This window comes from Hemiscyllium ocellatum, chromosome 7 (assembly GCF_020745735.1).
Source record: "Hemiscyllium ocellatum isolate sHemOce1 chromosome 7, sHemOce1.pat.X.cur, whole genome shotgun sequence".
In the NCBI taxonomy this organism is placed as follows: Eukaryota; Metazoa; Chordata; class Chondrichthyes; order Orectolobiformes; family Hemiscylliidae; genus Hemiscyllium; species Hemiscyllium ocellatum.
This window is the reverse complement of record NC_083407.1, coordinates 7,630,660-7,651,189: the sequence shown is the minus strand read 5'-3', so window position 1 is coordinate 7,651,189 and position 20,530 is coordinate 7,630,660. Positions and strand designations below refer to the sequence as shown.

At 42.7% G+C, this 20,530-nt stretch overlaps 1 protein-coding gene across 1 annotated transcript in view; it reads left to right on the top strand.

Annotated features, from left to right (window-relative positions):
- Positions 1-14,275, top strand: part of pnkd (PNKD metallo-beta-lactamase domain containing) — a 59,191-nt gene extending 44,916 nt beyond the window's left edge. The window contains exons 7-9 of the mRNA XM_060827791.1: positions 1,960-2,046; positions 11,031-11,146; positions 12,657-14,275. Coding sequence (XP_060683774.1) covers positions 1,960-2,046; positions 11,031-11,146; positions 12,657-12,830 — 377 coding nt within the window. The 3' untranslated portion in view covers positions 12,831-14,275. The remainder of the gene's footprint in view (positions 1-1,959; positions 2,047-11,030; positions 11,147-12,656) is intronic.
- Positions 14,276-20,530: the final 6,255 nt, after the last annotated feature.

Below are 20,530 nucleotides of genomic sequence, written 5' to 3'. Positions count from 1 at the left end.
TTGCAATAGATACATTTGTTCCTTCAGTATTAACCATTACCTATTAAAATAAAATGTGTTTATTTTAATGAAGTTGCCCTGTCTGTTGAAACCAACTTGCCCCTCATACCTCCTTAGTTTTCCTTCGGTTTTGACCTGACTATAATTTTGAAGAGTTTTATCCCAGTGAAGAATTCCATGTTGTTGTGGTCACTGCTTTCTCAAAGACTTTTGGTAACAAATTTCATTAATTAATGTCTGGTAGCATCTATTGAGAGTGGCCCTTCTTCAGAAAGATTAACTCTGCTTTTTCTCAACAGGGGCTGCTGTACCTGTGTTAATTAATAATTTTGTTGAGAGGTCTTTTACAAAAAAGTGACCATGAAGTGATAGAATTTTTCATTGGGATAGAACACTCCAAAACTGCAGTCTGGTGGCCCTGCTTTCACACAGAGGGGAAAGATCGAAAAGGGACTTAAGGAGCAACTTTTTCACACAGAGGGTAGCGTGTATATGGAATGAAATGTCAGAGGAAATGGTGGAGGTGCAACTACAACATTTCAAAGTCAACTGGATAGCTAAATGAATAGGAAAGGTTTAGAGGGATATGGGCCTAATGCTGGAAAATGGGACTAGATTAATTTAGGATTTCTGGTCAGCATGAATGAGTTGAATCGAAGGATCTGTTTCTGTGCTGTACAGCTCTACGACTCCATGACTCGAATTCATCCATCACAGTATCATTGCTAACATGATTTGTCAAGTCTGTATGTAGATTAAACCCATCCAAAATTACTAGAGCATCCCTGTTGCATATATCTCTAATTTCCTGTTTAATGCCCCGGACTATTCCTATGTTCCGATCCCTTACCTTACTGTTACTATTTGAGGCCTATCGACAACTCCCACTTGTGCTTTCCACCCTTGTTGCTTCCTAGTTCCATCTAGACTGATTCCACATTTAGATATCATTTCTCACTGTGTGGCATTCATTTCAACTCTCTTACTAACCACACCACATTTTCTTTGCTTGTCTTTCCCAAAGATTGTCTTCATAATTGAAATCATATTGTATCAGTGAAAAACGATATGCGCTGTTAATTTCTGTTTTATTAAGGCCGCAGAAACATCAGCCTATTCCACTTGAATATCCGCCTATGAGTTTAATGGGAAATGGATGCACAATGCACTATCTCTTCACTTGAAGCGTGGTTAGGGATGAGCTGCTGTTCTTGCCATGCTAGCGGTGAGAGAGTGCAAATCGCCCAGCAACCTGTAGCAATTCATAACTGACGAAGGGTCTCCCTTTGCATGGTGGCGATGTCACTGATCTAGCTACCTGGAAATCCAGGCTAATGCACTGTCAGCATGGGTCCAAAACCCACCACAGTAGCTGGTGGAAATTAAACTCCGTTAATGCATCTGCAATATAAGGGTGGTCTCTTTAATAGGGACCACAAAATCATGTCAATCGCTTGTAAAATGTTGCCAGTTTACTAATGTCCTTTAGAGAAGGAAATCTACCATCCTTAGCCGGTCTGGCCTACGTGTGCCTCCAGACTATGAGCAATGTGATTGTCTTATAATTGCCCTCTGAATTCGCCCATCAAGCCACTCAGTTCAAGGCCAGCACATCCCACGAAAGAGTAAGAAGAAAAAAATTGGTTGGACAATTTACCCATTAATAAGAGCGATCACCATTGACAGCATCATTTTGGCAGCAAGTCCTAAGCTGATGGACACCAACTACTGACAGGAAAAGGGTCATGTAAGTTTACCCTGTTCCCCAAAGCCCATGTGAATTGTTAGGTAGCCTGTTTCCAAATGGGAAGTTTGGACATTTCTGCACAGTGTAAGGAGGCCACCATTCCGGTATTAAACTCCAGTTAAAGCTGACCCAGCTGTAGTATGTACCCTGTCTTTGTCTTTTCTGCCTTCCTGTGAAGCCCACTGGCTGTTGTATATTTTCTGTAAACCTAGGTCGTATTTTTGAGGGGAGCTCCTCGTTGATGCTGTCCTCGCTGGACATTGTGGCTGCACTGGGGGATGAGACGCTGCTATGGCCAGGTAACTGGAACTAAAAGCACAGGAGCTCACTGAACAGAAGCATGTTCAACGATTTCAATCAAGGAGAGTGTTCGATGAATTTGCTAGCATGTTTCCAGAATGCATCATGAAGGTGCCACATCAAAAGGTTATTGCATAAGTCAGGAGTTTACAGATGTTTTTCCAATTGGAGAGACATAAGTGGAGTACCTCAAGCATCAGTTCTAGGGCCTCAATTATTTTCTGTCTCTTGATGACATGGAGGGATAGAGGAGGGAAGAGTGTAATGTATCCAAATTTGCAGTTGATGTAAAAATAAATGGGAGGGCATAATGAGTGTGTAAAGAATCACAAAGGAGTAACTGACTCCTTATTTAATAATACAACACCACACTTCCATTACACCTTCCCCTCTCTTGCCTGAGGATACCAAACCCTGGAATGTCGAGTTGCTAGTCCTACCTGCACTCAACCTAGTGAGCCCTACTCTTCCCCAGTTACCCTCCTCCCCTTAATATCTTAAAATAGAATCCTGTAATATCTTGGGATTGTCCCAAATTTTATCCACCAGCGTTTTTTTTAGATTACTTACAGTGTGGAAACAGGCCCTTCGGCCCAACAAGTCCACACCGACCCGCCGAAGCGCAACCCACCCATATCCCAACATTCGCCCCCTTACCTAACACTACGGGCAATTTAGCATGGCCAATTCACCTGACCCGCACATCTTTAGACTGTGGGAGGAAATGGGAGCACCCGGAGGAAACCCACTCAGACACGGGGAGAATGTGCAAACTCCACACAGGAATTGAACCCAGGTCTCTGGCGTTGTGAGGCAGCAGTGCTAACCACTGTGCCACGTTTTCTCTTTGCTTTCCTAATTGCCTTTTAAGAACCCCCTGCACTTTCTATACTCCACTAGGGCCTCCGTTAATTTGCTCCCTTGTAGCTGTTAAAAGTCTTTCTTTGTTCTTATCCAGACTTCAGTATGCCTAGAACATCCCTGGTTCTCTGAGCTTGTTTCTCCTCTGTCACCCTAATGGGAACATGCTGGCTTTACTCTCCCCATTTCCTTTTTGAGTGCTGAACTCCCCGCCCATCCCCCGATGTTCTGCTGGAGAGTTTCCCACAGGTAGCTGTTTCCAGTCTGCTTTGGCCAGATCCTGCCTGATTTCAGTAAAATCTACTGTTTCCCCCAGTCAAATCATTTTTTACTATTACTAAAATGCTCACCCATTGTCATCTTGGCCAGCTTCCATAGAATCTCTATAGTATGGGAGCAGGCCTTTCGGCCCATCGAATCCACACCACCCTCCGAAGAGCATCCTATCCAAACCCACCCCTGCATTTCCCAAAGCTAATCCACCTAACCTACAGATCCCTGAACACTACAGGCAATTTCCCATGGCCAATCCACCCTAACCTGCACATCTTTGGCGTGTGGGAGGAAACTCGCACAGCCACCGGAAAATGTGCAAACTCCACACAGACAGTCGGCCAAGGCTGGAATCAAACCCGGGTTGCTGTGACGCAGCCGTGCTAACCACTGAGTCATTGTGCCACCCCACCTGTTCTGGGGCTTTGTTCCTTAGAATTGCATACAGCCCTGCACATATTCTTGTTAGAACTTCTGCATGTTGACATAAACCTCATTCTTGAAAGCTATCCCAAATGATGCTGGGGAAGTTGAAATCCTCTAATATAATTATCCAATTAAATAAACATTAGATTATCCATTGGACAAACACATGGATGAAAATGGAATAGTGTAGGTTAGATGGTCTTCAGATTGCACCAACCTGTGAAACCAACATCGAGGGCCGAAGGGTCTGTTCTTCACTGTAATGTTCTATTTTATAATTACTGTTTTTACTCACATTATCCATGTATCTGCTCTTCCATTGTCTGCTGATGTTTTGAGGGTCTATAATACATTCCCAACAGCGTGATTGCCCCTTTATATTTCTAAATTCCACTCTCATAGCCTCATTTGAAGACCTGTCCAAGAATTTTTCTCTCCGTACGGTAGTAACTGACTTTTTAATTAATAATGCAAACCTACCACCTATTTTGCACCCTCCCTTTCCTGCCTGAAGATTCTGTATCCTGGAATGTTGAGTTGCCAATTCTGTCCCTCCCTCAACTATGTCTATGTAATGGCAACAATATCACAATTGTTAAGTATCACATGTCAATCCATAAGCAACTCACCTGTCTTTCCTATAATACTCCTCGCATTAAAGTAGAGGATACGTGGCCTTACCTTACTCTGATGAATTACAACATGGCTGAATTCTGACCCGATATGATTACTACACCATGCTGTGTCTCTACTATACTAACGCTGGGTGTCCCCATCCTCTGCCTAACTAATTTAAGCTCCACCCCAAAGTGAAACCATACCCCACCCACAAGCATGTTGCTTCTATTCTGGCTCAGGTGTAGACCATCCTAATTCTAGTCCTAATGATTCAGGAATCTAAAACCATCCTACCTACAGCAACTCTTGAGCCATGCATTCATCTGCCCTGTTCCTCTCTTTCTGGACTCAATAGCACGTAGTGGTAAATAGATCATTGAAATCTGAGTTGACGGCTGTGAGGAGCTAGAAGAGACGTTGAGGCCTGGGGATCTTACAGAACGGTGGGGTATGATTGAGGGGCTGAGTGGCCTAATCCTCCTGTTTCTTGTTTTTCTGCTCCTTAATTTCTTCATTTCGAGGTCACCATCACGGAGACCAGCTTTCAATTTTAGTTAAACGGATTTAAATTCCAGTAGCTGCCCTAATAGAATTTGAACCCATTCCCTGAGCCTCTGGGTTATTGACCAAGTGACACCTTCATCTCCCTTCGGTTGCAAATTGACTGAAACCAACACTTGCATTCATATTGCACCTTCAATTTGGTAAGAGCTTATAGGAGCTTGATCATCCAAAATTGGACTTTGGACAAACACAATTGAACACCAACCACAAGTCGATATTTTGTGAACTTATTTTATTTTTAAAGTAGTTGTTGTGTACATAATAGCATTGATAATTGCATTAGAGGTTGATAATTAGCATTAGAGTTTTTTTTGTATTTGTAATCCTTGTCTGTTTTTTTAAGTTTTTGATTAAAACTAATTGATGCAGGATTAATCTGGGCACACACTCCAGCCGCCGGTGCTATGTTTATCCAGCTTTGACTTTGGGACTGTAACCTTTCTGATGTCGGTGATAGAATATGACTGTGAATGAGGCCATTCAGCCCATCAGTCTCATGCTGGGAAAATACATGTGCCAAGGATTCTGGGTAATTCAAGATGGGTGAGAAAAAATTGTGGCCGTAAGAACTGCTCCTTTTTTGTTTTGAGGTATTTTAGGTTTTGGAGGTGACTTCCTCAAATTCCTGCAGCAGCAATTACTGTTTTATAAGCTATTGCATTGTGTTGGAACTTCTGGGGAGGGGGAGGAGAAAGATCAAAACAAAGGCACATTTAAAAGGAGGAAGACAGACAAAGGCAGTGACCACATGGCCAGACAAAGAAATCTACGCTGTTGTCTGACACAGCATTAAATGCACAGTTACTGCCTTAGTTATTTGAGTTCAAATATCTCTGGACATCAGAGTGCATCTAGGAAAAATTAACAAATAGCGAAATTTACAGCTGATCTTGGAGGAACCTGTGTTGGGAGAACTCACAGCATAGGAACTGATAAGTTCATAGATTTTAAGTGTAACCTTGCTGAAGAGTGGGTTCTTTCTTGATTATGTTTTATTGAGATCTGTATCTTGATTAGATGTTTAAAATATAAACCATCAGTGTTAAGTTAGCCTGGTGCAGTGTTTTCTTAGTGTAGTAAGACGGTACTACTTTCTGGGTCTGTAGATTACGAAGGAGCAAAGATGGTCTTTAGTAGAGCGATGTGTTCTTCCTGTTGGATTTGAGAGTTTCCGTGTTACTGATGATCATGTCTGCAGGAAGTTTCTTTGGTTGCAAATCCCATCAGATCATATGGATCGGTTGGAGTGGCAGTTAGAGGCAGTGAGGAATTTACAGGGGTTAGGGGGTGTGATGGATGGCAGTTTTAGGAAGGGAGATATGCCGCAGATAAAGTCAGGTAGATAGCTAACTCCAGAAAAGTGTGTGCAGGAGTCCGCTGTGGCTATCCCCATTTCAAATAAGTAGGCTGTTTTGGAAAATGCAGAGGGAGATGGACTCAGGGGAATGTAGCATGAACAGCCAAGTTGCTTGTATTGAGACTGGCTCTAATGAAATGAGGAGTACTTTGGGTTCCAAGCGATCGATTGTGATAGGGCTCTGTCTCGTCCAAGGCACAGACAGACGTTTGTGCCCAGCAGCGAAAAATCAGAATGGTATGTTGCTTCCCTGGTGCCAGGATCAGGGATGTCTCAGAGATTGCAGAATGTTCTCAAAAGGGAGAGGGACCACAATGGTCATTGTACACATTGTAACTAACAACATAGAAAGGGAAAAAGATGAGATTCTGAAGGGAGAGTGTAGAAAGTTAGGCAGGAATTTAAAAAGGAGGTCCTCGAGAGTAGTAATATCTGGATTACTCCCGGTGCTACAAGCCAGTGAGGGTAGGAATAAGAGGAGAGCAGATGAATGTATGACTGAGGAGCTGGTGTATGGGAGAAAGATTCACATTTTTGGATCATTGGATTCTCTCCTGGGGTAGAAGTGACCAGTACAAGAAGGACGGATTGCACCTGAATTGGAAGGGGACTAATATACTAAAAGGGAGATTTGCTGGAGCTGTTCGGGAGGATTTAAACTAGTAAGGTGGGTGGGTGGGACCCAGGGAGATAGTGAGGAAAGAAATCAATCTGAGACTGGTACAGTTGGGAAAAGGAGCGAGTCAAACAGTCAGGGACAAAGCAGAGAATGAAGTAGGACTGTTAAATAAAACTGCATTTATTTCAATGCAATGGTTCGAAACATGGAACTGCGATATCATAGCAATTACAGAGATATGGCTCAGAGATGGACAGGACTGGCAGTTTAATGTTCCAGGAAATAAATACTATAGGAAGGACGAAGAGGGGCAAGAGAGGAGCGGGAGTGGCATTTTTGATAAGGGATTGCATAATGGTCATACCGAGGGAGGATATTCCTGAGAATACATCCAGAGAGGTTATTTGGGTGGAACTGAAAAATAAGAAAGGGATGATCACCTGTTGGAATTATATTATAGACTCTAAAAAGAATACAGAGACCTGAAGTTATCTGTAAGTGTAATACGGTGGTTATGGTAGGGGATTTTAACTTTCCAAAACATAGACTGGGACTGCCATAGAGTTGAGAGTTTAGATGGGGAGGATTTTTTAAAGAGTATACAAGAAAACTTTCTGAATAAGTATGGGGATGTACTTACAAGAGAAGGTGCAAAACCTGACTTACTCTTGGGAAATAAGGCAGGGCAGGTGATTGAAGTATCAGTGGGAGAGCACTTTGCGGCCAGCGACCCATAGAGTCATAGAGATGTACAGCACAGAAACAGACCCTTCGGTCCAACCCATCCATGCCGACCAGATATCCCAATCTAGTCCCACTTGCCAGCACCTGGCTTGTATCCCTCCAAACCCTTCCTATTCATATACCCATCCAAATGCCTCTTAAATGTTGCAATTGTACCAGCCTCCACCACATCCTCTGGCAGCTCATTCCATACCTGTACCACCCTCTGCGTGAAAAAGTTGCCCATTAGGTCTCTTTTATATCTTTCCCCTCTCATCCTAAACCTATGCCCTCTAGTTCTGGACTCCCCGAACTCAAGGAAAAGACTGTGCCTATTTACCCTATCCATGCCCCTCATAATTTTTTAAACATCCATAAGGTCATCCCTCAGCCTCCGATGCTCCAGGGAAAACAGCCCCAGCCTGTTCAGCCTCTCCATATGGCTCAAATCCTCCAACCCTGGCAACATCCTTGTAAATCTTTTCTGAATCCTTTCAAGATTCACAACATCCTTCCGATAGGAAGGAGACCAGAATTGCATGCAATATTGCAACAGTGGCCTAACCAATGTCCTGTACAGCCGCAACATGACCTCCCAACTCCTGTACTCAATACTCTGACCAATAAAGGAAAGCATACCAAACGCCACCTTCACTATCCTATCTACCTGTGACTCCACTTACAAGGAGCTATGAGCCTGCACTCCGAGGTCTTTTTGTTCAGCAACACTCCGTAGGACCTTACCATTAACTGTATAAGTCCTGCTAAGACTTGCTTTTCCAAAATGCAGCACCTCGCATTTATCTGAATTTTACTCCATCTGCCACTTCTCAGCCCATAGGATCTTGACCAGATGGGCCAGTTGTAATCTGATGTAACCCCCTTTGCTGTCCACTACACCTCCAACTTACTAACTGTACCTCTTATGCTCACATCCAAATCATTTATGTAAATGACAATAAGTAGAGGACCCAGCACCGATCCTTGTGGCACTCCACTGGTCACAGGCCTCCAGTCTGAAAAACAACCCTCCACCACCACCCTCTGTCTTCTATCTTTGAGCCAGTTCTGTATCCAATGGCTAGTTCTTCCTGTATTCCGTGAGATCTAACCTTGCTAATCAGTCTCCCATGGGGAACCTTGTCGAATGCCTTACTGAAGTCCATATAGATCACATCTACTGCTCTGCCCTCATCAATCCTCTTTGTTACTTCTTCAAAAAACTCAATCAAGTTTGTGAGATACGATTTCCCACGCACAAAGCCATGTTGACTATCCCGAATCAGTCCTTGTCTTTCCAAATACATGTACATCCTGTCCCTTAAGATTCCCTCCAACAACTTGCCCACCACCAACATCAGACTCACCGGTCTATAGTTCCCTGGCTTGTTTTTACCACCCTTCTTAAACAGTGGCATCACGTTAGCCAACCTCCAATCTTCCGGCACCTCACCTGTGACTATTGATTATACAAATGTTTCAGTAAGAGGCCCATCAATCACCTCTCTAGCTTCCCACAGAGTTCTAGGAGACATCTGATCAAATCCTGGGGATTTATCTACCTTTATGTGTTTCAAGACATCTAACACTTCCTGTGTAATATGGACATTTTTCAAGATGCCATCATCTATTTCACTACATTCTATATCTTCCATGTCCTTTTCCACATTAAATGCTGATGCAAAATTCTCATTTAGTATCTCCCCCATCTCCTGCAGCTCCACACAAAGGCCTGTTGAGGGGTCCTATTCTCTCCTCAGTTACCCTTTTGCCCTTAAAGTATTTATAGAATCCTTTTGGATTCTTCTTAACCCTGTTTGCAAAAGCTATCTCATGTCCCCTTGTGGCCCTCCTGATTTCCCTTTTAAATATACTCCTACTGCCTTTATACTCTTCTAAGGATTCACTCGATCTATCCTGTCTATACCTGACATGTGCTTCCTTCTTTTTCTTAACCAAATCCTCAATTTCTCTAATCATCCAGCATTCCCTACACATACCAGCCTTTAAAATAGTTTTAAAATAGTGATGGGCAAGGATAGATCGAACCTAAAAGTTGAAGTTCTAAATTGGAGAAAGGCCAAATTTGATGGTACTAGGCAAGAACTTTCAAAAGCTGATTGAGGCAGATGTTCTCAGGGAAAGGGACGGCTGGAAAACGGAAGCCTCCGGAAATGAGATAATGAGTCCAGCGACAGTATATTCCTGTCAGGGTGAAAGGAAAGGCTGGCAGATATAGGGAATGCTGGATGACTAAAGAAATTGAGAGTTTGGTTAAGAAAAAGAAGGAAGCATACGTAAGGTATAGACAGGATAGATCGAGTGAATCCTTAGAGTATAAAGGCAGTAGGAGTATATTTAAGAGGGAAATAAGGAGGGCCATAAGGGGACATGAGGTAGCTTTGGCAAATAGGGTTAAGGAGAATCCAAAGGATTCTATAAATACATTTAAGGACAAAGGGATAACTAGAGACAGAATAGGGCCCCTCAAAGATCAGCAAGGCAACCTATGTGTGGAACTGCAGGAAATGGGGGAGATACTAAATGAGTATCTTGTTTCAGTGTTTACTGTGGGAAAGGATATAGAAGATCTAGAATGTGTGAAAGTAGATGGTGGCATCTTGAAAAATATCCATATTACAGAGGAGGAAGTGCTGGATGTCTTGAAACTGATAAAAGTGGATAAATCCCAGGACCTGATCAGGTGTACCCTAGACTTCTGTCAGAAGCTGGGGAAGTGATTACTGGGCCTCTGACTATCGATGATACAAATATCTCAGTAACAGGTGATGTGCCAGAAGATTGGAGGTTGGCTAACATGGTGCCACTGTTTAAGAAAGATGGTAAGGACAAGCCAGGGAACTGTAGACCGGTGAGCCTGACCTCGGTGGTGGGCAAGTTGTTGGAGGGAATCCTGAGGGACAGGATGTACATGTATTTGGAAGGACAGGGACTGATTAAAGATAGTCAACATGGCTTTGTGAGTGGGAAATCATGTCTTGAATTTGAATGAGTTTTTGTTTGAAGTAACAACAAAGAGGATTGATGAGGCAGAGTGGAGGATGATGGGAGCAGAGTGGTGGACGTGATCAATATGGACTTCAGTAAGGCATTCGACAAGGTTCCCCATGGAATACAAGAAGAACTAGCCATTTGGATACAGAACTGGCTCGAAGCTAGAAGACCGAGGGTGGTGGTGGAGGGTTGCTTTTCAGACTGGAGGCCTGTGACCAGTGGGGTGCCACAAGGATCTGCTTTAATGCGTGTTTCTTCAATGTGTATTGGCTTTAACGCGATTGAAGAATTTAGACTGGTCTTTGTAGAATGCAACCGCCTTACCTGTATTAACTATAAAGCGATTCCAGACCCATTAGTTTAAATGCCGCAGCTATTGCGCGATTTTCTTATAACACGAGATTGCACGAGAATGGAAGTATAGGGTGATATCAGAACCGACTGTACCAGTCCTTTACACTGAAATCCGAGACCACCATATTGATAATAGAATCTGAAATGAGAATTGTTCATCTTTCCGTTTCTAGGCCATGAATATGCACAAGATAACCTGCTGTTTGCTACTTCAGTTGAACCAAACAATCCTGCTATCTTCAACAAACTCGACTGGGTACTGCACCAGAGGCACGAGAAACATTGCACAGTGAGTAACAGTATTCCACACCACAGAATAGGCTGGGCTGTTCAGAAGCCTCCTCACACCCTCACCTTAACCTCTTAGTATCTTCCATTCCTTTCCCCTTCAATCTAATTCCCTTTTAAATGTGTCTGTGTTTCAGCATTAGTTCCCTCCACCACCAACACAGTCGCAGCAGTGTGTCCCATTTACAAGTTGCTCTGCAGCAACTCAGTGAGGCTCATTAGACAGCACCTTCCAAAGCTACAACCACATCCATGTAGAAGGACAAGAACAGCAGATATATGGGACTGGCATTCTCTGCAAGTTCCCCTTCAAGCCAATCACCACCCTGGCTTAGAAATCGATCACTGTTCCTTCAGTGTTAGTGAGTCATGTCTCCCAGACAGCATAGTGGGTCTACCTGCAGCAGATGGAGAGCAACAATTCAAGAAGGCAGCTCACCACCACCTTCTCAAGATAACACCGACATCCTGTGGAACAATTTTCTAAAGTATGCCTTCATTCCCTGCAATAGTAAGCTTCATATTGTCACCACTCTGAATAAATTGGAAAGGGCGCTGGGGTTAGCCTACTGCAATGTGAAGTCAAAATATGCAGCCAGATCCCTGGGTTCTGTTCCTCATGTAAGATTGAGCTCTGCAGAATCTAATTCAGGAGCTTAGAAGTGAATAACCAAGTCAAAGGCTAATTTTTATCTGAGGAAGTCCAGGTGTACACCTCTGCCATTAAAACTGCCTTTTGTCTGCTAGTTGTTGACAGACTTCCCTCTCAGCACAACCACTTACAGCTTTGCATCTCTTCAAGATCTCTTTGCTCTTCTGATTCAGGCCTCTTGCCTTTCTCCTTCTTGCAGCACCTCCCCCACTTCCTCCGTCTGTCTTCTCACCCCACCCCCCTTTTCAGATGCCCCATGTCCTGATCCTCCTCTGTCTTCCTTGTGTTGTTGATAGAAATTATGCCTCTTGTTTTTCCAAGTTCACCGTCCAGTTTAACAGTACTTTTTTTCATTCAGTCACAAAACGTGAAGGTCACTGGCCAAGCCAGTATTTATTGTCCACCCTAATTACCCAGAGGGCAGTTGAGAGTTAACCACATTGTTGTGGGTCTGGAGTCATACATAGGCTAGACCGGATCAGGACGACACATTTCCCTCCCTAAAGGCCATTAGTGAACAAGATAGGTTTTTCCAACAGTCTATTTCATGGATATCATTAGACTCTTAATCCCAAACATTTTATATTGAATTCAGATTCCACTATCTACTGTGGCAGGATTTAAACCTGGGTCCCCATGACATTACCTGGGTCTCTGGATTTAAAGTCTAATGATAATGCCACTAGACCATCGCTTCCCTATGCCGTGGCTTGACATGTGAGATGCAGGGTTGGAGGCTGCTCACACTGCTCAGTTCTGTCCCTGGTGTTTGCATTGGTTTGATTTCTCAGTGGAACAGGAAAAGTTCAGGAGTTTGTGTTTCCATTCTGAACTGAACTCCATCTTTGCTCCATTGCAGTGCCCTTCGACAATCGGAGAAGAGAAAGAATACAATCCTTTTTTGCGAACTCACTCCAGCGATTTACACGAAGCCCTTGGGGTGGAGCGGCAACTTGATGAAGACTGGACTTGCTTCAGATCCAGGGTCCTGGAGGAGGTCCGCAAGCGGAAAGATATTTTCAATTATAGATAGCATTCCAAAAAGACAACTTTCTCTCCCTATTGCTGTCACTTTTTCTGTTTCCTTTTGCCTTTACTCTTTTCTCCTCTTTTTCCCTCTCTCAATGAACTCAGAATCAGTCTGTTTTCCTCTGCTTTCTTCTGCTCAGTTCCTAGCCCTCTATCCTTCTCTCTTTTTCTGCTCTCTTCTCTTTGTCCTCCACAATTCTCCATTCCTCTTTGTACAAGAAGTTTCAACAACATGCATCTAAGTATCATTGGTGCGAAGAACAATCCAGAAGACTGCATGAGACCCAGAACCATGCTGGTTGGGTCTAGCCCTTTTGTGATTGTTGTTGTCGATTATTAATCAGGGGACCTTTTGCTATCAGCTAGTTCCCTCTATAGTGTAAATATTAATTCTGTGAATTTTTTATGTGATGTACAGCTTTATCATGATTGCCATCTGAATTTTCCTTCCTAAAAGTGAGTCATGCTAATGCAAAGGATGCTCTCCCTTTATTTATAGATCACCAAAAACAAACACACAGTTGTGAAGGTACAAGGAATGCCCAAAGTATATTGTACATGAAGCCTTTACCACTAGAAACTCAAATACAGGATGTCTGCCAGTGTTAACTGAGTATTTTTTTTTAGTCAAATAAGGATGGGGATGGAAGCAACACCAAATAAAGTCAGAATGTAAACAAAACTCACCTGTTTGCTGTAAGGTTCACGCTAACATTAGTTTCTAATTTCTACGGGTCATAGCGCCAAGTTGTTGCTTGTTTGCCAGTATATTGATGTTGGAGGAGAGTGGAGGAAGCTTTATTCTGTATCTAACCCTGCGCTCTCCCTGTTCTGGATGTGTTTGATGAGAAATGTGTTGAGGAAGCTTTATTACTTACAGTTTAAAACAGTAGGGAAAAGTTTCTTTTCAGTTTAAGAGTAGTGGCAACTTTACTCTGTATCTAACCCTATGCCGTACCTGTCCTGGGAGTGTTTGATGGACAGCTAGTGCTCAAAATGAGATGAGTTTTATCCTTGGCACCAACCTATCCCACCACCTCATCAATCTGCACGTAAATCAAAAGCGATATGTAGCATGTGTTGGACTGTGATTGATGTAACAGATGATACTTCTCCCAGACCTCAGTTGCATACTGCCCTTGAATTGCAAAAGCAAGAGAGCAGTATTTTGTGTAATATTATCCCATCTATGTTGAAAGTATTCTCTTAATACTTACTCTGGAACAGCCAGACATTAAAAGGGGTTATTCTCCAACAAAGCAGCAAGCAATCTTGGAATTCTGATGGAGATCTCTGGGTATGAAATCTTTTACTGTATTCACTTCACTGGAAAGAAAATAAATTGCTGCTGTAAATTTAGGTGTAAAGTTAATTAATTTTGATGTCAAATCTTTAATGTGCTCTGGGGATACTGTATTATCAAATTTATATTAAAAAATGTCTACATCATCTTGTACATGGCCTTTCTTTGTCATGTTTCATGTTGACTATTGGATTGAAGGAAAGTTGATGATTTTACACTGATCTCCAAGTTAAAAGTCAGGCTTATTGTCTCCAGTCATTAAGATTTGTCCCTAGATCAAGGATTGGGAAGGGCTCAAGTGTTGGACTTTAAAAGAATGAGAAGAAAATTGGTGGAAGATTACAACTAAATTTTTTATTTCCTTTTTGATAAAACCTGTCATTCTTATGTGGCTTCAGTAAAAAGAAAATTGAACACTGGTTTAGCATAAGCTAAGGCATCAAGTGTAGTAGTGGGTATTATATTAAAGATACTTAGACAGCATGTTCCAAACTCATGGCCATTTCCATCTAGGAGGACAAGGGCAGTAGATAACATGAGAAGACCATCATCTAGCAACTCACCATCCTGACATGGAACTACTGTATATCGGCATTCCTTCCCTGTCAAATCCTGTAATTGTTGCCTAAGGGCATTGTGGGTCTACTAATAGCACATGGGCTACAGCAGTTCAAGAAGGCAGCTCACCACCACTTCCTCAAGGGGCAATTGGGGACAGGCAATAAATGCTGGTTTAAAGTATGGTGCTGGAAGAGGACAGTAGGTCAGGCAGCATCTGAGGGGCAGGAGTGTCTATGCTAATGAAGGGCTTATGCCCGAAACAATGTGGTGAGCCAGCAATGCCCACGTTCCATGAGAGAATATAAACACTGATTTGCAAGATTGAACTTATGATCATCTGCCAAATAACAACAGGAATTAAACTTTGTAAACAAAAGTTTGCTGAAGCTTTTTGTCTTGCACTGATCAGGTCAAAATTTCAAACAATTTCCATAACTTATACCGCATGAGAAACTGGTACTGATTGGCTGAGGAGTTTCCTCGGAAAAATGCTGGGGAATTATTGGTTCCTGGCCACATACTCTTTGTATTGAACTGGTGTCTACGTACAAATGTATGTTACGTGTAGCAAACATAAATGTGTCACATTATGAACTCAATGATCAATGCTGCTCTTAGCACAGCCAGCTAATTTAGCAAATACTGTTGAATCATATAATCGCAGATAACATGAGCAAATGTGAGGTCTTGCACTTTGGAAGATAGAATACAGGCATGGACTATTTTCTAAACAGAAAATTCATAAAGCCAAAGAACAAAGGGATCAGGGAGTGCTAGTCCAGGATTTTCTAACGGTTGACTTGCAGGTTGAGTGTGATTAAGGAAGCAAATGTAATGTCATTTATCTCAAGAGGGTTGGAATATAAAAGCAGTGATGTGCTACTGAGACTTTATAAAGCTCTGGTTAGGCCCCATTTGGAGTACTATGTCCAATTTTGGGCCCCACACCTCAGGAAGGACATACTGGCATTGGAGCGTGTCCAGTGGAGATTCACACGGATGATCCCTGGAATGGTAGGCCGAACTTACTTTGAACGGCTGAGGATCCTGGGATTGTATTCATTAGAGTTTAGAAGATTGAGGGGCGATCTAATAGAAACTTAAAAGATAATGCACGGTTTAGAAAGGGTGGATGCTGGGAATTTGTTTCCATTAGGCGGGGAGACTAGGACCCGAGGGCACAGCCTTAGAATTAGAGGGGGTAAGTTTAGAACGGAAATGAGGCATTTCTTAGCCAGAGTGGTGGGCCTGTGGAATTCATTGCCATGGAGCGTAGTGGAGGCTGGGACATTAAATGTCTTCTAGGCAGCGATTGATAAATTCTTAATCTCGCAAGGAATTAAGGGATACAGGGAGAGTACGGGTAAGTAGTGTTGAAACACCCATCAGCCATGATTAAATGGTGGAGTGGACTCGATGGACTGAATGGCCTTAATAATCAAGTTTATTACATGGTTTCTTTACACTTATTGGAAACAATTTTCATACACCAGGGACCTGTCCTTTGCAGGCAAAAGGAGTGTGTTCAAACCTTGAACCATTTCAATTTATTTTTCCCTGGAGCTTGGGGAGTCTATAGTTCCCTGTTGCTCCCTGTATCTAAGCAGTTGTCATAATCAGTCAGTTCATCAACTTTTCTCTGTTGATATAAGTTATTGTGATTGTTTGAAATGTAACATTCTTGCATTGGTTCTGATGAGTGCAAAGCAAAAATCTTCAGCAGGATTTCCATCACTCAGCTCAGATGTGTCATATTGAGCACAACACCTTATGAAGAAAAGAACTTACATTTGTGTAATTCCTTGCACACCCTCTGAACATTCCAAAGCACTTTTGGAAGGGTAGTTGCTAATGTAACAGTGTATGAAGCAGCCCATTTGCACAGAACATGTTACCACAGATAGCAAAAATGATGTTATGTCAGTTGAGGGAATGTCAGGAAACTAGAGAGATCCTGTGTTTTTGCAGATGGTGCTGTGGTGAAGTACTCATCACTCAAAGACATTAAGATAAAAATAAAATGCTGCAGATGCTGGAAATCCAAAGTACAGCAGACTTTGTTTTAACCAGCGCCTTATGAACTGATGGGATTGATAAACCAGCAAAATTTTGTATACGTCAAATAGCGAGAAGCAGCATGTTGGCTCCATGGTTAGCACTGCTGCCTCACCGTCAAGGACCTGGGTTCAGTTCCAGCCTCGGGTGACTGTGGAGTTGGCACATTTTCCCCGTTTCTGTGTCAATTTCCTTTGGATGCTCCAGTTTCCTTCCACAATCCAAAGGTATGCAGGTTAGGTGGATTGGCCATGCTAAATTGCCCCACAGTGTCCAGGGATGTGTACGTTAGGTGGATTTTCCATTGGGAATGCAAGGTTTACTGGGATGGGAGAAGGTGATTCTTGCTTTTCGGAGAGTTGGTGTGGACTGAGGCCAAATGGCCTGTTTCTACACTTTAGGGGTTGTATGATTATAAAGTTTACTGTGTTATGCTGACAAATTATTTCAGTTTTTTAACATATTTACCTCAATGTAAATATATTTGTTCAAGCAAATGGCGACATGAAATATCAACAGTTGATCAAGTTTCAATTCAATTTCTCCTCAAACACCATGCATTACAGCTGTGCTGAGGGAGGATATTCCCAGAAATACATCCAGAGAAGTTACTTGGGTGGAACTGGGAAATAAGAAAGGGATGATCACCTTATTGGGATTGTGTTATAGACCCCCGAATAGTCAGAGGGAAATTGAGAAACAAACTTGTAAGGAGATCTCAGCTATCTGTAAGAATACTAGGGTAGTTATGGTAGGGGATTTTAACTTTCCAACATCGACTCGGACTGCCATAGTGTTAAAGGTTTAGATGGAGAGGAATTTCTTAAGTGCGTACAAGAACATTTTCTGATTCAGTATGTGGATGTACCTACTAGAGAAGGTGTAAAACTTGACCTATTCTTGGGAAATAAGGCAGGGCAGGTGACTGAGGTGTCAGTGGGGGAGCACTTTGGGGCCAGCGACCATAATTCTATTGGATTTAAAATAGTGATGGAAAAGGATAGACCAGATCTAAAAGTTGAAGTTCTATATTGGCGAAAGACCAATTTTGACGGTATTAGGCAAGAACTTTCAAAAGCTGATTGGAGGCAGATGTTCACAGGTAAAGGGATGGCTGGAAAATGGGAAGCTTTCAGGAATGAGACAACAAGAATCCAGAGAAAGTATATTCCTGTCAGGGTGAAAGGAAAGGCTGGTAGGTATAGGAAATGCTGGATGACGAAAGAAATTGAGAGTTTGGTTAAGAAAAAGAAGGTATAGACAGGATAGATCGAGTGAATCCTTAGAAGAGTATAAAGGAAGTAGGAGTATACTTAAGAGGGAAATCAGGAGGGCAAAAAGGGGACATGAGATAGTGTTGGCAAATAGAATTAAGGAGAATCCAACGGGTTTTTACAAATATATGAAGGACAAAAGGGTAACTAGAGAGAGAATAGGTCCCCTCAAAGATCAGCAAGGCGGCCTTTGTGTGGAGCCACAGAAAATGGGAGAGATACAAAATGAATATTTTGCATCAGTAATTACTGTGAAAAAGGATATGGAAGATATAGACTGTAGGGAAATAGATGGTGACATCTTGTAAAATGTCCAGATTACAGAGGAGGAAGTGCTGGATATCTTGAAACAGTTAAAGGTGGATAAATCCCCAGGACCTGCTCAGGTGTACCCAAGAACTCTGTGGGATACTAAAGAAGTGATTGTGGGCGGCACGGTGGCACAGTGGTTAGCACTGCTGCCTCACAGCACCTGAGACCCGGGTTCAGTTCCCGACTCAGGCGACTGACTGTGTGGAGTTTGCACGTTCTCCCCGTGTCTGCGTGGGTTTCCTCCGGGTGCTTCGGTTTCCTCCCACAGTCCAAAGATGTGCGGATCAGGTGAATTGGCTATACTAAATTGCCCGTAGTGTTAGGTAAGGGGTAAATGTAGGGGTATGGGTGGGTTGCGCTTCAGCGGGTCAGTGTGGACTTGTTGGGCTGAAGGGCCTGTTTCCACACTGTAAGTAATCTAATCTAATCTTGCTAAGATATTTGTATCATTGATAGTCACAGGTGTGGTGCCAGAAGATTTGAGGTTGGCAAACGTGGTGCCACTGCTTAAAGACAAGCCAGGGAACTATAGACCAGTGAGCCTGACCTCAGTGGTGGGCAATTTGTTGGAGGGAATCCTGAGGGACAGGATGTGCATGTATTTGGAAAGGCAAGGACTGATTAGGGATAGTCAACATGGCTTCGTGTGTGGGAAATCTCGTCTCACAAACTTGATTGAGTTTTTTGAAGAAGTAACAAAGAAGATTGATGAGGGCAGAGCGGGAGATGTGATCCATATGGACTTCAGTAAGGCGTTCGACAAGGTTCCCCATGGGAGACTGATTAGCAAGTTTAGATCTCATGGAATACAGGGAGCCATTTGTATACAGAACTGGCTCAAAGGTAGAAGTCAGAGGGTGGTGGTGGAGGGTTGTTTTTCAGACTGGAGGCCTGTGACCAGTGGAGTACCACAAGGATCGGTGCTGGGTCCTCTACTTTTTGTCATTTACATAACTGATTTGGATGCAAGCATAAAAGGTACAGTTAGTAAGTTTGCAGATGACACCAAAATTGGAGGTGTAGTGGACAGCGAAGAGGGTTACCTCAGATTACAACAGGATCTGGACCAGATGGGCCAATGGGCTAAGAAGTGGCAGATGGAGTTTAATTCAGATAAATGCGAGGTGCTGCATTTTGGGAAAGCCAATCTTAGCAGGACTTATACACTTAATGGTATGGTCCTAGTCTTTTTCCTGGGATTGGGGAGACCAGAACTAAAGAGCATAGGTTTAGGGTGAGAGGGGAAAGATATAAAAGAGACCTAAGGGGCAACGTTTTCATGCAGAGGGTGGTATGTGTATGGAATGAGCTGCCAGAGGATATGCTGGAGGCTGGTACAATTGCAACATTTAAGAGGCATTTGGATGGGTATATGAATAGGAAGGGTTTGGTGGGATATTGGCCGGGTGCTGTCAGGTGGGACTAGATTGGGTTGGGATATCTGGTTGGCATGGGCAGGTTGGACCGAAGCGTCTGTTTCCCTGCTGTACATCTCTATGACTCTATCTACCGCAATGTCCGAGTAGTCAGTTGAGGGTGCGAGTGAGAAGGCTGCCTGTAAGTTTTATTTAAGGCAGTTGAGTTGTTATTTAGTGATTTATGCTATGAAGTATACCCCCTGCATTATGTTTCTTGTACTTCGTGTGTGCTTTTAAATTGATTATGTGGACCTCTTGATTATGCAGAATATTCAATCAACAATGCACTCCTGGTCCTGTTGATACCAGTAATAGAATGTTTGCTGTAGAAACAAAATGGTCAAGAAACCTAGCAGGTCTGACAGCATCTTTAGTGAGAAAGAGAAACAGTTAACATTTTGAAATCAGTTTGACTTCTTCAGAATTCAGAGTTCCACTCCACTTTCCTGCCTTTTCCCTGTAACACTTTATTCACCCAAAAATAAACATTAATCTCAGCGTTGAAAAAAACCTAATGACGCAGCCTCAACATATTCTGTGGTAAAGGGTTCCATCGATTCACTGCTCTTGGTGAAAATATCCTCCACATTTCTGCATTAAACGTGTGAAGCCCTTGTTCTGAGATTATACTCTCTCATCTTAGACTCTCCACATCTATCCTGTCAAGCCCCCTAACAATCTTTAAATTTCAATACGGTTTAATCTCATTCTCCTAATCTCCAAGCTAAAAGTGCTCAACCTTTCATAAAATCCCTCCATATCTGACATCAACCTAGTCAAT